The sequence below is a fragment of the Dermacentor variabilis genome, unplaced genomic scaffold (assembly GCF_050947875.1).
Source record: "Dermacentor variabilis isolate Ectoservices unplaced genomic scaffold, ASM5094787v1 scaffold_17, whole genome shotgun sequence".
NCBI classification, from domain to species: Eukaryota; Metazoa; Arthropoda; class Arachnida; order Ixodida; family Ixodidae; genus Dermacentor; species Dermacentor variabilis.
In genome coordinates this window covers 6,391,611-6,409,440 of record NW_027460335.1, presented here as the reverse complement: position 1 = coordinate 6,409,440, position 17,830 = coordinate 6,391,611, and the positions used below count along the sequence as shown (strand labels likewise).

The following is a 17,830-nucleotide window of genomic DNA, read 5'->3' as shown; positions in this document are numbered from 1 at the left end:
CGCGCTAACAAAGCGCAGGCGCTATGAGCCTTGGTGAAGTCTCCGAGTGCACTGCGGCGTGGTTTCGCGGCGCCGCACTTAGCATGCACAAAGCGAGCGATGACCGTTACCTGTGGGACTTCAGTGGTACCTTTTATCTTTTACCTGTTTTTAGCCTCTCCTGATCTTTTTTTTTTTTTTCTACTGCATGCATGGTTAGACATATGCGACACAGATGGCTCCAGACAGCTTCACCAGAACCAGTGTAAATGCTAAGTATAGCTTCCTATAGTGTACAAAAGTGCTGTGGACGAAAACTTATTTTGGTCGATTGGATAGATACTAATGTAACGAAGCTACGCCCAACGCAGTGAGACACGCCACAACGAACAAATGCGCACTATTTTTTGATGAACGCCTGCACCTAGTGACGGCGTGCCCTTAAATCGAAATAAAATTTCGATTGGTTCCCACCGGGGAGCAGAAATAATCGTGAAATACACGACTGCCCATAGCTTTATCCAGCAGCTTCATATTTCTGGAATTGCTCTCAACAATTTCTTTTTATTTCCGAAAAGTGAAACTTCAACCCGAAGTGAGGCTCAGAAAGCTGCGCTAAACGTCTTGTCAATCACGTTACTCGACTGACGTTTTTAGTGCTCATACGCGACCTGTGATGTGATGTGTTTTGGAGTGCATTCGTCTTCTTTATCAGCTTCTTTTTTTTTTTGCATTCCCTCACTCCTCCCCTTATTTCTTTCTCTCCTAGTGGGAGGCTGCGCTTTCTCTCTGCGCAAGTGTTGTGTTTATGTATATTTGCAAGTTTAATGTAATGATTCTCCACTCACCTGGAAGCCAGAAAGAAGGACGTAATCTGAATTGGAGACGTACGAAGGCGGCGACCCGTTGAGCATCGTTCTCGTCCCGTAGATGCGCTCCCGCATGGTGCCCAAGGCGGGGGAACCACCGGGCCCAAAGGCGGTCTGCGCAAAGTGAGTTCATTTGACATCGCACACTAGCGAATCAAAAACAAATCAAAACAAACAAACAAACAAAATATATTTGCACAAGAGGCATTTATTAATTCTCCTAAATATTTGACGACATTTCTGAACGCACAGGCTCTCAGCTGGCAAATCGGAATTGGACCAACAGACCATGAAGACAGCGAAACGAGGTCTTTTTAACTGAGATGTAGAAAATAATGAGAAAAATGTGGAAGTGCAAGCTTAAAAGAATAAAGTGGCAGTTTCGATCGAAAGGCGAAGCATCGATTCCGATAGCAAATTATAGCAGACAGCTATATGAAGAAAGAATAGTAGTTTTTGTCGGCCGTGTAAACTTGTAAATATTCGCTAACTAATTAAATCAACAAGCATGGTGCCACGCGCACACAGGCAAGCGTGAACACGCCTCGCTCGATGACCGCACATACTCGCTGTCAATTCGCTAAGTGCGGAAGACGGGCAGCTGCAGGAGCGAACTAATTCACCTTCGTGCTGCCTCTCGCTTCAATGCGAACTAGGCGGCGGGAACAGAGCGCACACGAAGCTATCACCACTCGACGCACTCTGTCCGTATCGCAGAGCGCCTTCAGGACAGGGCCCGCCCGGCCGCGCTATCGCAGCAGAAAGACAACTTGCCGCAGCTGCAAGCCGAACATCTGCTCCCGGCTGAGCCAAGTGGCCTTTATTAACGGAATAAAGTAACGCAATTGCTTTAGGGAAGCTCATAGTAAGTAAGATAATGCTGTTTCAAGCGATACGACCGCTCCAGCAGCATCATAGAGATTTCTGGCGTTGAGCAGAGATGGCTCAACAAACGTAAGAATCGTCCCGCAACCTAAAGTGGATTCCTCGGACGTTGGCCCCAGCCGACGTCAGCCCGAGTTGCACTAAAGACAATACTGTGTTTTCTTTAGGACCATCGGAACTGTATGGAAGATAGCTGTGAAACCGCTTAATAGCGTTTGTGGGGACAAATTCTTTTCATGTCTTCTCTTCTTTCCTCACCATCTTTTCTACCTCTTCCACCAGTGCACGGTTGTCAAGTGGACAGTTAACTCTGGTTAATCTCTCCGCCTTTCACCTCCTATTCTCTCTCTTTCTCTCTCTCTCTCTGGCATTATGTTCTTGCACTGATTATAGTGATTTAGTAAAGAAAAAGTATGGCACAAAAAAGGACTACTTTCGAACGCGGAAAAACAAATCCCGCTTTGAACATTTGCTTTTCTCCACTAAATATGTTTGCTTATTGCCCAAAATACGCCAAACAGATGCCAACTGCCAAAAATATGCCACCACTGAAATGCGTGCCGGCTGTGGCACACAGGCGATGTTGCAACGAAAACTTACTCTATAGACGTCGTTAAGTCATCGCCATCCCTATGTTCGGAGGAATTCGTGACGCAATTCAAATTTTGGACCCGCGCTATGGTAATTTGATGTACACGGATGACGATATGCAAAGCCTGCAAGTGTGCTTCTCCACACAGCTAGCTGGACGTAGCCAAAATGGCGGACCTCAGTCTAGAATTGTAACCAAAGTGTCAACACGCGTGTCGGTGACATCGTTTATGTCAGGCTCCGTACCCCGCATTGTCCAAGCTTTCAATACGCGTGTATGAGCTTTAACAGTGCTACTAGAGGGAACGTGGCCATATTAGTCAGGGCATGTTAGATCTGTGGGAAAGCCTACTTACGGAATTTTGCACATCGTCATAACAAAGACGTTATTTACCCATTGATCACCCGAATAACTTATCCTCAGTCAATCAATAAGTTGATGCACGGAGGTGTTCTCACGCACTAACCTGTATGTACTGCTTGGCATGCTTCCCCGAGGACCTGCCCAGGGAACAGTACTCCGAGTCCGAGTGGGCTGACACGAACATGTCGTTGACGCCGGGCCCGGTCTGCGTACTTCCAGACACCTTGGCTTTGCGCTCGAGCGACGAGCGGCTGGTTCCACGAGAAAGCTCGCCCGTCCTCGTCAGGCTGGACGTCCGGCACTGCTGGTCCAGTTCCGCCGAGCCGTCCTTCTTCGCCTGGGAACTGCCGCCGCTGCGGCCACTTCCGGAAGACGCCGTGCTGGAGGGACGCTTCCCGGGGACCATCATGCATGCGGAGGGAGGTCCCGCGCCGGTGACGTTGGACGGCCTTCCCGGAAGCTTCCGGTTCGTCACCACCACCGCCGTAGACGCGTACTCTATGCCGGAAGACCTGACGGGCGTCCCTATGCCGGCGGCGGAGGAGGTCCGCATCTTGTCCAGCGACAGGTCGCTTCCAATCATGGCCGTGTCGGCGGAAAAGGACCTCAACTTGGTCTCTCCGCTTCCGGAGGAAGAGGAGCCTGTCCTGGACTTGCCACTCTTGGAGTGGATCGCGTCGTGGCGGTTGCTGTCCGCGGACTTGCCTAACTTGCTCGACGACGACTGTCCACCACTCCTCTTGCTATCCTTGGACTTGAGTGACTCCGTGGAGTTCGTCTTGGACTGCTGGTGCTGCAAGTCCTGCTGCTGGACGTACTTCTTCCAGTTTGCCGACGACTGCAGGTGAGGGGGCACCGCGCCCCCTCCCTGCTGCATGAGGGCGCTCGAGTCCGTCTGCATGGAACTGTCCGTCTTCTTTACGTTCGCGTTCCTGCTCCGCATGGACGTCGTCGTGGGCAGCATGCCGCCGCCACCCCCGCCCACGATGGCGGAACCGGAAGAGTGGTGGTCTGACGTCTTTCGGGTGGACCTGTCCGGCACGCCCTTGTTGCAGGCTGCCCCGGATGTGCCCGACGGCGCCATGCCCGGGTGGTGGGGACGCCGCTTGAGGCATCCGTACGGGTCCGAGCTGAGCGACGAGTCGGTCAGGTTGTCGTTGGTGCTCAGTTCGGCGAACGTGTCGCTCAGACCGCTGCTGATGGAGCTGCTGTCGTCGAAGCTGCGCAAAATCGAGAGGAGCACGTGCATTCAGAATGGCCGCTCTCATCATCCGCACGATTTTAAGTGAGCCATCAAAGGCGCTTTATGTTCGACGCATAGAGTGATGTTCGAGCATAGAGTATTCGACACTATAAAGTGCTATCGAAGCCACAAGGCTGAGAACAGATGTCACGTAGATATGAAATACAGGGTGTCCCAGCAATAAGTAACTATAGGCAAAGGCTTCTCTCTGCCTGATTCTTGAACTAAATCTAGCCACATCTACATCATATTGATGTGATGCACAGTATTATAAACTTATGCCATATTGAAAGGATGAATTATCATCAATCAATCAATCAATCAATACAAATTCGTACTTTTAGACACCGTGAAGTTGTATTCTCAGTGCAGATAAATTTCTAATAATGCTGTGCATTAAGAAAAACGAAGCATATAACAGCACGAAATTTCGTGGATTGATTCACTATTGATCCGGCGGCTTCTCCATAAATAATTAATTGTTCAATGATTAAAGGACGATAAGGCGGGTTGATATGAGAGCATTATGGGAATAAACTATTGATCAATATTGTGCTGAAACAGTAAAAAGTGAAGAAAAAAGCGAGAAAATATCACAAAACCAGCGCATCCTGCGAATTCAGCGATTAGGCGCAAGTCACAAAACTAAATATAATAGTTTAGAATCGCGAAACACACGCATACGCATAATAAAACAAAACTTGCAGAGCTAGCCTGGCGATAACACTAATGTAAACCCGATACCCTTAACTCGAACCTTTACCGCCGCAATTCATTGTCGTCTAAAGAACAGTTTTACGGTTCACGGAGTATATCATACGCCTGATTTAGGAGAAAGAAGTCCTTTATCAAAAGTGTTTCTAGCGAAGGCCGAAGCAAGGGAGCACCGTGTGCAAAAAGCCTAATGCAAACACAGAAAGAGGTATCGTCAGATGAACAATGCCGCGAATTTCTTTGTTTTACGACGAAGGGCCGCGATCAGCAACCGGAGTTTTGTCGACAGATGATAATAATATACGGTAAAGATATTCAGCACAAGTCTGCTTGAGTTACGTGAAAAATGGCAGCGATAAGGCTTGGTTCTCATAAGACCCTAAAAAAAATGCACTTCATTTTCCGCGCTAAAAGAAAAGAAAAAGAAAAAAAAATGGGATGGGAGAAAAGGGCTGAGTTGGTTTAAGATCTATGACCTGTCCGTCCGCCGAGGGAGCACAACTCAAGAAAAATGATAATCACGTTACGGCGAAAAAAATCACGATCCATTTTTCGCGACTTGCTGCCATGCGATCCATAAGAAAGGCCACAGAGAAAAAAGCATCAACAGCGGCGTCATAAATTTCGTGCAAGAGCAAATACTGGAGCGATGACGTCCGTAAAAAAAAAAAAAAGGTAAGCTAATCATATGTAAACACTTTGGAAGATTGTTTTTAGAGTCGCTCAAGCCTGTCTTGACTTCAGTTTGTTTCTTCTTCATCTTCGTTTCCTTTTTTTGCCGATGCGCAATCCATGGCAACGGAATCCACAACACGAGAAAAGCAACCGTATTAAAGCATCGAACAAAGCAAAAATGGAAGAGGGTGTCATTTTCTTGTCTTATTAGAAGCGCAGTGCGGCGGACAAATTAAATGGAGGTCAAAATGTCATCCATGGCCAACGAGCTTTCGACACCTAACATTTTCAGGCAGCATAGTGAATGAGTATTGTGCCCATAAAGCAGGTCTGTATTGGTTTTACCGTCAAATGCGGTACCTCACTTGGTCTCCACTTTAGCGCATAGATGAAATTTATTCGCGCATTTTACTCGACAAAGTTCTTGCAAGGAGTATACGTTTGTTTTAACCCGAATAAAACAGAAGTACACGTCTTCTGTAGCAATTACGCATAAAAAAAAGATACAGGCAGACTCAAGTCTAGTTGACATCTACATAAAGTGAAGCATTCTTGCTGTGACTGGCTCATGAAACGTGTGTGCGCGTATGAAGTGTGGTTTTCGAGGTGAAAATAGTATTATCAAAGGACAACATGTTGTACGAGGAAATAATTTTGTTTGCAGTGAACTATAGACAGGTTAGATATTATATAGGCATACTTATATTTAGTGCATCATATGCAAAGCGTCCCACGTAACTTGAGCAAAACATTAAACATATGCAAATGCCACGTAGCTGGACAGAACGAAGGTAATCTTGCTTGCCGTCGCTTGGATATATTCAGGTTATTGTTCTCGACCCCCCTAATTAGATAAAAATCTAAATTAATTAATCAACTTCTCAAATATTTGAATTAGATGAAAAGTGTCAATGAGAAAATTGCACTACAGCAACATGAAAAACTCACGATACAGCTTTCTGTTGCTCGATACGTGCTAAATAAAAGTGCTTTTCCGAGCGTGAAAGAAGCCCGCGAATACACGCAAAATTACCGCGCAACTAGCCACTCGAGGCACTTTGCTTGTGTGTGTGTGTATATATATATATATATATATATATATATATATATATATATATATATATATATATATATATATATATATATATATATATAATACGCATTTTAAGAGCTTCAGTACTCACAAGATAGGTATTTCTTGAATTTGGTGGACACTGCGGTCTCTTCATGTGAGCTATATTACTGAACAGTGGCTTTGGGTACATCCGCATGTATAGATTGATTCAGTAATTTTGTCGTAGCACGACTTCGGAGCATTGCTCTATAACTTCTGCTTTGTGGCGTGCATCGCTTTGGGGATTTCGGCAAAGCACTTTAAGGAATATGCTGTCCACTAAGCTGGAGTTGCACTGCGATATTCCGAAAGCACGAAAACATATGGGATTCAAGTGGACGTAAATGTGGTATTTTATAACTTCGTCTGGCCAGGATACCGCGAAAGGTAGAAATTGTCACGTAACATTCACTGCATAGCTAAACTACCGAGCAAAAGGAAATTATTCATTCACCATTTGATTTCGTAAAGGGAAATAAGTTTACGAGGGGTGTGTCCACATGGATGTGTACGTCTGACCAGTTCTAGTTAATCAAAATTTCCCAAGATAAAAGAGTGCAACAATAATTAGCGCTGATGCAACACGCGTTAAATATCCTAAACGCACTTTGGCTGTGAACGTCGATGTACAGCGTTTTCGGCATTAGATTGGGTACGACGAGCACGGTATACAGCCACATGTCATGTCATATAGTACGATATTTGCCATGTCTTTTCCTTTTTTTGTTGTTGTTGTTTCAATTTTGTTTATGTGCTCGCACTATGTACGTTATTTTGCGCGAGTGATACGTCGCTCTTTACGTTACTATCAACTGTACTTTTCATTCCTTTCCCGACAATTCTTTGTATTGATTTAGCGTTTTGATTTGTAACACTGTTTTGCAAGCACGTGATCATTATAAACATTTATAGTTCTCACATTTTTTAGCGCTCATATATCTGTTTTCTCTTGTAATTTGTTCAATGACGCCATCCGTACTCCATGCTCCGCTTGGGGCCTGTACGGTAATTTGAAATAAATAAATAAATAAATAAATAAATAAATAAATAAATAAATAAATAAATAAATAAATAAATAAATAAATAAATAATGGTATTGCGAGGTCAAGTCAACGATTGGTCGAGGCGTAGAGTTGTCAGATTTCTGCTTAGTTGCGTCGCTGCAAATTGTACGTAGTCGAAACAAAAGTATTTGTTTCGACTGCGTGCCAGCTCTGACGTAAGTTCAGGCCGTTACACTTTTTTTTTTCAAAGGCACAGAAATTAGACGGCAATGAGATGGAAAGACGGCGAGACGGGCAAAATAACAAATTGCGTTGACCACATCGAGACAGTGGGTTCTGAGGCCGGCTAAACGAGAGGCGTTCCTAATAACTGACGTGAAACGCGTTGAGCCGAAGTTATCAGCCTCGCAGGTTTACTGTTAAAAAAAAAAGAAACGGTGCAATAGTGCAACAGCCGCGGCTATTCTGCAGCAACGTCATTTGGAACAGCCGTCATTTGCCTTGGTCTTTCTTGCAAGAAGCACCAAGTAGTGCTGAAATGTCCATTATGGTGGAATCGGAAGTGAGTTGAACTCTGGCTTGCTGCGTGCCAAAACCGCGATTTAATTATGAGGCCCGCCGCAGTGGGCGACCCAGGGTTAATTTTGACACCACGGGATCTTTAACGTGCTCCCAATGTACGGGACACGGGCGCTTTCGCATTTCGCCCCCGTCGAAATGCGGCCGCCACGGCGGCCGGGGTTTGACCCCGCGACCTCGCGCTTAGCAGCGCAACGCCAAAGCCGCTTGGCAACCCCGGCGGGTCAATTAGAAGTGAACATTCAACAGTCTCGAATAGTGAATTCTCGAATTTAATACGAATCGAATAGAAGGAAGGAAGGAAAAAGTGGAGAAGGAAGGCAGGGAGGTTAACCAGTTTAGCTTAACCGGTTTGCTACCCTACATATGGGAGCGGGATGGGGGGGGGATGAAAGATGGGGAGAAGAGATAGAGAGCATATAACACGGCACACACATCGTTAATTACAGTCTGTCACTCTTGCGCGGTACGTGACATCACTGTCACAGCCGCTTGTCCAAGTTCCGTCTCCTTCATAAACCGAAGTAGTCCCTTCGTCGCCTTCAGCTGCGATGCCTTCTGTCGGCGATATGTGAAAATAGTTGCAACTGACACTGGTCTATCGTCAAGGTGCGCTAGAACGGGCGCCAGGGACTGTCTCTGAACATTATATTCAGGATAGTCGCACAGAATGTGTTCCAGCGTCTCCTAGCAAAGACAGGCATTGCAGTGAGCATTGTCGGCCATTCCAATGCGAAACGAGTAAGATTTCGTGAAGGCCACCCCTTGCCATAAGCGATAAAGCAGGGTGGCCTCACTTCGGCGGAGTCCAGTTGGCATACAGAGATGCATCAAGGAGGGCAGGTCGTGTTGACGATTGCTCCGGTTGGTCTGGCTGCTTGGTGTGCACCATAGAGAGAGCGTGATCTCCCGTGCAAGCACTCGAAGTCTGCTGGCTACGTCGGACCGTGAAAGTGGTAAGGCCTCTTCCCGCGTGTCTTCAAGAGCTGTCCGAGCGGCTTAATAGGCGTCTTCATTTCCTATGACGCCGCAGTGACTTGGCAGCCACTGAAACATCACGTGATGTCTTTTCTCATGTGATGTGTGGAGTAGGCATCTAATATCGAGCACGAGCTGTTCGAATAGCCCGCGATGCACAGCTGATAGCACAGAAAACGCTATTCGATTAACAGAACCCCAATTTTTTAGGACAGAGGGGACTCGGAAATTCGAGGAGAGCAATACAGTCCGTCCTCGTGTTCCTTGTGTCGCTTACAGCGTACGAGTTCCGTGCAGTGTGTGTACTTCCTGATTTGAGTCCTGTCTTTGCTCCTCCTAAACACCACAGTTCCGAAGAACGGAGCGAACCGGTCGGCATTACTGAGGCGAGATAAGTGGCAAAGTTTTGCGCAGTTGCTCTTATGGCCATGGCAAAAACGGCACCCACGTACCTACGTACGGCATCTCTAAGGGCCTGCTTCGCGCAACGGCGCGATATTTTCTCAAGTCACCGCGCCGTTAAAGTTTGCATAACGCGTGGTTTATGCGCCGGAAAGAGGGCTTCGTATATGCGAGAGGAAAACTTATCAGCTCGTTCAGCGGGCTTCACCGCACGGCTGAGGACGCGGAAAGCGCCTTCCACGGAGAGCACTGTCACGAGGTGAAGCTACCATTCCAAGTCACTGTAATCGCAGAACACTGCGGTGAAGACATACGCCAGGTGCTCGTACAAGGCAGTGAGCCACGAGGGTGCCGTCGAAAAGGTAGCCGGCCGCAACATATGAGAAAGAAGAACGAGATTTTAAAAAATGGGCTCATTTTTTTTCTCCTCCTTTTTTTTTACACGAGTGGTTGTTCTTACTCCTTTTTCTGATCTGCAGACCTGGGAACTATTGTAAGGGCGCTTCAGTTTTTGGCATCTCATTCTCTTTGTAACTGGAGTTGACTCCCGCACGGTAAGTTCGCCGTAGCTAATTATTCGCCAGTAATGGCAAGCTTGAGCAGTGAATTCAACTTCTCTGTTTTAACTCACACTAAAAGAAGCAGAAGCCACGAGCGAGCTATACACTACATTAAGTAGTCTGATCAGGTGACCTTGTGCAGGGTATGACTACAACGTGCGCTGTGTCAAAAATCCGACGTTCGACCTATTTGTTGGTTTATGTACAGTCTGCACACAGACTGATTTACGCTCATCTATTGTACCATTGTATTCAATCAGCAACAAAGTGCTAGCACAAACGTGTGGAAAAAAAGGAAGGTTATTATTTTATGTCACAGAAGCAACTCTACATCGCTTAGGACCGGCTATTCCTCATTCTTGGTTAGAATTGGCTTTTGGGACGAATCGCAGAACAAACGGGTACAGGTTGCAGATAGTCGCTCTCGGCAAACGCAGTCGTGAAACAATGAACCCTCAAGGAATAAGCAAGTGCGATTATTAAATAATAATGCTAGAAGTATTGTAAATAAAGCAGATTCCTTAGAAATACTGTTACTTCAACACGACCCTCACATTACTGTTATTACCGAAACATGGCTTCGCGAAGATATTAACGACCAAGACATCTTTCCTCCCTGCTATCGTGTTTATCGCGTGGATAGGTCTTCTAGGGGAGGAGGTGTGGCGGTCCTAATTAAAGATCCGATAGAGGCTGTCGTTCTGGACATAATACCTACGTTGGAATGTATATGCATAAAGGTATCTCTTGGGGGTTACACCCTCGTTATATTCGCAATCTACAGACCTCCTGACTCCCCTCCTGAATTTTTGCATGAATTACGGTCTCGTATGAATAACTATTTAGACAGTAAGATTATCCTATTAGGCGATTTTAATTTGCCTGGTGTAGACTGCATGCGCCTTCAGCCTGGGCCACATCACAGTCAGAATATTAATGTACTCTTTGATATCATGTTAACACATGATCTCAGACAAGTTGTTCTTGAGCCAACACGTGTGAAAGGTTCTTCATCTTCAGTTTTGGACCTTGTTTTCTTAGCTCGGAAATTCGATGAATTCACGGTGGTGATCGAGCAGGGGCTATCCGACCACTGTCTTGTTTGTGTTGGCTTACAGCTTGTTTCCTGTGCTAAAACTAAAAAATCATCTGTCCATTTTGTCAAAGATTATTCTCGCGCGAACGACGCATGCGCGATTAATTACTTGGAAAATTGTCTAACTGATTTTGACGAAAAGAATGTTAACTTACTTTGGACCCGCTTTAAGGACATGTGTCATTTTTGCCTTGATAAATTCATACCAAATAAGAAAAAACAAGTTCACAAGCAAACACCATGGATCAATCGCAACATCATTCATATGAAACGTAAAATTAAGAGATTAAAGAAGGCCCGTACGCAGCCAAACTTAATCTCTGAACTACAAGACAAGCTTGCACTTGCCGTGCGTAAATCAAAGGATTATTATTTTAACTCATCTCTGCCTAATTTTATTACAAACGATCCAAGTAAATTTTGGAATTACATTGCCGAGAAGAAGAAACCAATATCCCAAATGACAATAAATGGACAGATGGTTACGGAGAAGGTTGAACTTGCTCATCACTTTAATTTGTTTTTTCGCAGTGTCTTCTCAACTCCCAGTAATTGTTCACGTAACTGCCCAGCGTACCAACCTTTTGATGTGAATTTTATATCGTATGCTGGTGTACTGTCTATGGTGCTGAACCTAAAACCGAAATGTTCAAGTGGGCCTGATAATATCACTAATTTGTTTCTCCGTAGATATGCTGTAACCTTATCAAAGTTTCTTGTTATAATATTCCGTGCTTCATTATTGTCGTCTGAGTTACCGAATGACTGGAGAACAGCCCGAATAGCACCAATTCACAAAAAGGGAGATCGTCTACTTGTAGATAATTACCGTCCTATTTCTTTAACGTCATCATGCTGCAAACTCATCGAACATATCATAGCAAAAAGCATAACCACATATCTAGAAAAGCATTCAATTTTAACTAATTTCCAGCACGGGTTCAGAAGAGGGTATTCGACTGTCACACAGCTGGTCACTGTAGTTCATTCGTTTGCGTCAACCCTTGACAAGAACGGACAAACAGACATAATTTTCCTTGACTTCCGTAAAGCATTCGATACGGTCCCTCATGATAAATTAATTCTAAAGCTTGAAAATGCAGGAATCCCTCAGATGTTTATCTCTTGGATTTCTGCTTATTTATCTAACCGGAAACAATTCGTTGAGATAAATGGCGAAAAATCGGGCTGCCTTCCGGTCACATCGGGTGTTCCCCAGGGCAGTGTGCTCGGTCCTCCTCTTTTTGTTCTATATATTAATGATATTGTTAACACGGTTGAAGGTGGTGTACAGATTCGATTATTTGCCGATGACTGTGTGCTCTTTAAAGATATTGTTTCTCTCCACGATCAAACTAGTTTATGTTGTAGTTTAAATAATATTCTTGCATGGTGCGGGTGCTGGGGAATGACACTAAACACAGATAAAAGCGTACTACTGCGAATGACACATAAGAAATCACCCCTGCTTTATACATATAAGTTAGGTCCATCACCTCTTCGTGAAGTCACTAGCTATAAATACCTAGGAGTGACCCTTAACAATTCACTATCATGGAATGATCACATAACTAACACTTGCGCTTCAGCCTTCAGAAAACTATGCCTTCTGAGGCACAAACTTAAGAAAGCCCTACCTAACGTTAAAATGCTATGCTACATCTCCCTAATTAGACCTAAGCTCGAATATGCTTGCATAGTTGGGGATCCATACACAAAAACTAATATCAATAGTCTTGAGAGAATTTAGAGAAAAGCGGTCAGATTTATATTTAACAAATTTTCCAGATGTGATTCTCCAACCGAACTTATGAAAATTAACAACCTTGAACCACTCGAACTTAGAAGAAAAAAACAGAGACTTGAATTCCTTAAACTACTTCACACTAACAATTTATCCCTTGACCCATCTGAACATTTATCGCAGTTATCGACCAGAACTACACGCCACCGCAGACATGATGCATTCACCCGTTACTTTGTAAGAACAAACACATATAAGTTTTCTTTTTTACCGCGAACTGTAACTGAATGGAATTGTATAAATTGAATCTACTTCCTAATCTTGTTTTTCATTGTTCTGTTTGTTTTGTCAATCTGATTTTCTTTGTATGTACCATATGTCGCCCTCCCTGCTTGGACCACGTGTCCGCAGTATTCAATAAATAAAAATAAATAAAAAAGAAGACAAGAAGGAGTAATACAAAAATAGCATTAAGAAAGACAGAAAGAGACCCTGAGGGATGAATGAAACAAAAAGATTCAGGCTCACTGTGTTGATGATATCGCGCTTGACTGCTCTAAGCATGCTTTATCGAGCAGCAACTGTTCGCGTGTGCAAACACAGCCATCATAACGTTTCCTTCAACAATTGCTTGAAAGGAACTCTGGCGCTTAGAGTCTACGGGAGCTGCAACTATGGCGGTTCAGCTGGGTAATTCCTAGAATAGGAATAAGGAGTAGTGCATGGATTTGCTTAGACTTCATACCACTGGCTTCAAACAGCTTTATGGCTTTGAAAATTGATCATTTTCAACAATAGGCTGCGCCACGAATGGAACAATTCTCAATAATTATGAATGTGGGTAGAGACTTGGCACCTTCCCGCGCTAAAAGAAAGAAGAAAAAAAAACAGTTCCAATTGCTCATAAATTTAGAAATAATGCTACATGCGGGACAGCTGCTGTCGACAGCAGACATTTCTACGGCGTCGCGAAGACGACTTAGAGCTTTAGCACGAGCGACGCTCCGTCTTGCGTCAATATAATCAGTAAATAGCCTCGCGCTGGTGTTTCTTTTCACGGTACATCCTTGGTGGAGGTGGTGAGCGCTAACGATCGTTGTAACCCGTAAAAAATAATAATAGTAATAATACCACGCCCCGAGAACATCTGAAGCAACAAGCACGTGGACTATAGACAAGCTTATGCACTACTCAACACACATAGTTCCCATGGTAACTCAACTATCGCACTTTTCGCGGGAAACTCTGTGAGTAATTTTAGTACGACACTGCGCGGCGCGCAACGCTCCGCGGAGCAAAAGGAAAAAACAAGACGGCGAAACTGCCGGACACGTGACAACTCACCGGGCGTACTTAAAAGCGCGCAAGAGCGGTTCCACATGCTTGCTATCGGCGCACATGCTGCGAAGCACTATGTATCCGTCCGCGAGAGCAAATACGAAGGTGTCCCTTCAAATGGCGCACTATCTGCAGGCGATTGAAATGAAAGTGGCAGGCATCACGCTCCTACGCGCTACGATGTAGTTCCGTTTCGCGCTGAAGTTTCTCTGGCCACTTCATCCATCACGCCATTATAGTACTACAGCATCATCGATTGATATTATTCGCTTACGCTGTCTAGTACTTGTTTTTTGTTCACCCTATAGTGATAAGTAGCAAGGCGGACCATCAAAGACCGAAACAATCGGTGGTGAGATATAAACTGCTGCGTCGCAACTCAACAAACGGCGCGACAGATTGCAGGGCGTCTTCTTCGTAAACGCTGTGCGAAAAAAAGAGACCGGTTGTGCAGCCGTTATCTAATGTGCAGATATGCGACAACTCTTACGTAAGACAAGAGATAAGACATTTGTGTCGCCTGCCTCTGCTACACGTGTAAGAAACCGAAAGGAGAAAATGCGAAGCCTTTATCAACCTCAGTGCTGAGGCCGTCGATAATTCTATACATGCTCTTGATCGCAGCCAAGTGGCTATTTCCGGAAATTTGCCTATCGGGGTGACTACGCTCTGAACAGTGCGTATAGTCTGTTTGGCAGACGGCAAGTTGTTGTCGAGATAAGAACGATAATGGTCCCACTATGCGTGCACATATAGCTCTAGTGCTCGTTCCTCCCGCATGTCGTCCGAGCTTGAGATCGTCAGACTACAAAACTTGATGGCGGAGGGCATGCAGCCTGAAAACAGCAGGACTCATACTTGCGAGCGGTGCTTACAAAGAGGAGACCGTGAAGACAGTCTGCAGAGAAGCGAGGCGTGTGAAGTCAAAGAAGAGCTTAGAGTGGAGGACGGCTGGTGAATACGGCGGCAAATCTTATTATATGACCACATTCCCGAGAGAGTTTTTGCGAGAAATCTTAAATAAGGGTTCGGGCTGTACTTCAATCTTCAGCGAAAAACGTCAATGCGACGAGATACAACTTCCCGCGCTGCGCAATAAATCCAATTTTCGCCGCCGACAGTCCGTTCGCGGGAACAATGAGTCGAAATGTAGACGAAGACAGAGGCTAAAATAAAGGCAGTAGGAAAAGAGAGCGAACAAGAAAATGAGAAATCAACGCGCGCGGGCCAGAAATGACTTTAAATATGAAACACCAAGCTTCATTTGGTTGTGGCGGAACGGCTATCAGGCGTGAAAGAATGTGGGCGGAGGGGAGGAAATAAAGAACGCGGGACACAAACCGCCGCCTTGCATAGCGCCGATCTTGCGCAAGCCCTAAGAGACAAGTTGAAAGGCGACGGTTTATTAGGTTACATTTTCGACGGAGACGACAGCCCCGTAACGAGGAGGAGCAGACGACACAGGCGACGTCGTCTGCTTTATATGGAAGCAGACGACAAGTAGTTTAGGGCGAACCGTCAGCGGAGGAACAAACGTCGGGTTTGAGAGGGCTCCTCGGGAGGAGACAAAAGTAGACTATCACGGCGTAGCAGACGGCGAATTCGAAGAGGAGCGAGTATGTGATAAGGACCGAGCGCTGCCGCGAGTAAAAGACTACGCAGAGCCTATTACGAGCATCGGAAGGCGGGACTCAAGGAACGGGGCGAACGCTTTATTAGATTCGGTTCCCCGTGGGACGAACGGGAAGTCAACGAAGAAAGCGGGCGAGTTGAGCACGGGCGAAAAGTAGATAAATAAAACAGCAACAACAGAAAAATGAAAGAAAAAAAAAAGATAATACTGATACATTGAGCAGACGAAGCAGCAGAAGGCAGCGAAAGCTCAGTGCATGCAGACGGGTACGAATGGAGGAGCTTGTGGCTATCAGGCGACTGCGGGGTTGATGCGAACCGCCAAACTAAATCAATGCCTCCAGCGCATGCTGGGGAGAACAGACTCTGTGCGAAATACAAGGCGGCGCCAAGCATCGGGGCACAAATCCAATCGTTGGTCAACGTTTTCCGCGAAAGGAAGTTCGGGGTGGAGCGTTATGGGGGCGCCTCACTTTGGTTAGGGCAATCAGAAATTTTAGTATCTTATTCCTTGGCGGCTACTTTGCGACAAACAATGCGACGTCCGTATAGTTGAGTGGTCTGTCATCGGCCTTATTCCGACATTCTTCTTTCGCTTATATATGGTCTTCTCAATGTACATCAGATTGCGTGAAATTGCGGTGACGGAGCTTACTATAAGTACGAACCGATGTGACGCGCTCGCCGTGTCAGCGTGCGAAGTATGGGTACATACCTTGGATCACGCGTGAATTATGTTTTTCCTGCCGGATGCTCTTAATGGATAGGTGGTGCTTAATGCCAGGTGACTACGTGCTAAGCAGCACAAGGTCATCGTCGCCGAGCCACTGCGGTGGGTGTGCTGCCTTTAGGCCCCGAACGCATTGAAAAGTCATTTGTCGAGGCTGCAAGTCGTGGAGGTTGCATGATTGAACAACGAGCTATGATAGAGGATCAGATAAACGTCTGCCCCAGATTTACTGTTCTACGGCAGCATTTCTCCGGGACTGCAAAAGTAGTGACCGCAAGTGCAGTACTAATAAATCCTTTGTGCGCGCGCAACACAGCCGAATAACGGAATATATTTCCTAGTCTTAGAATCCAAATGACGGAGGGATGGCAGGGTGCAGGGCGGGGTGTGTGCGCTGTCATGATTTGTACAATTTTAGACCGAGCAGTCGTAATTAATTTCGCATCATCCCGCTCAGGCGATCGTTTTCCTTACTGTGATGCTGAACGCGCTCGTAACAATATTATGCGAAGTGCAGAGTTCGGTTCTCCGTTTGCGAAGTATCCGCCACCCGGCTTTCTCGTTCGCCCGCTCGTAAAGCGCTCGGAATCGCTCTACTGCTCTACTGCACATGACGGGTGGTTGTCTAAGTTTAGTAAATGAGTTTGAGAGTACGATACCGGAGAAAGACACGCCGCGAGCAATAAAGTCCCGTCTTGTTTCTTTATAACGCGTTCTTTTGCGCCAGTCCGAGAGATAAAGAGAGATAGCCAGAGAAACAGATAGACGGAAGGCGGGGGGGGGGGGGAGGGGTTAACTATAGGACTGAGCGCGGTTGGCTACCCTGCACTGGGGCAAAGGGGAGGAAAATATTATAAGAAGGAGAGAAAGTGATCCACAGAAGCTGCCGGCTCCTCGTGCCTCTCCTGGCGATGGGAAGGGACGCAAACATTAAAACGCACCGCCACGCAATTTCGCTTTGCATGGCCTCAAAGCCAGGGTGCGTGGCCGGCCGCACGCGGTCGTATTGTAATGCACGCCCGCGTGCTTTTATGCGCGGCCGTGGTCGTTATGCAGACATTTTACGGCCGTGCGGGACCGCGGCTCTGTGCGGGCGATGGCATGGCCGCGAGATTGGAGAAACGACGCTCACGCCAGGCGGCGGCGGGGGAGAGAGAGAGATTCTGAGCGGCGTAATGCGGGCGGCAAACCGCAAGAAGCATACCACTGCAGGCCCCCGGATTTGAATCTAGGGTGATTGTATTCTGCCGGGCTCCTCTGTAAAGCGGGCGGTGACAGTTTCGATTCCGCTTGTTCGCCGCCGAATGGTGAAAATAAACCAATACTGGCGTCG

General features: G+C 46.0%; 1 protein-coding gene across 6 annotated transcripts in view; it reads right to left on the bottom strand.

The window, feature by feature from the left end:
* LOC142568146 (uncharacterized) overlaps nucleotides 1-17,830 on the bottom strand; it is a 326,673-nt gene that overhangs the window by 170,284 nt on the left and 138,559 nt on the right. For all 6 annotated transcript variants that reach the window (XM_075678219.1, XM_075678221.1, XM_075678222.1 and 3 more), the window contains exons 8-9: nucleotides 2,792-3,908; nucleotides 828-962 (exon numbers count right to left, since the gene is read on the bottom strand). In XM_075678219.1, the coding sequence (XP_075534334.1) occupies nucleotides 828-962; nucleotides 2,792-3,908 (1,252 nt within the window). The remainder of the gene's footprint in view (nucleotides 1-827; nucleotides 963-2,791; nucleotides 3,909-17,830) is intronic.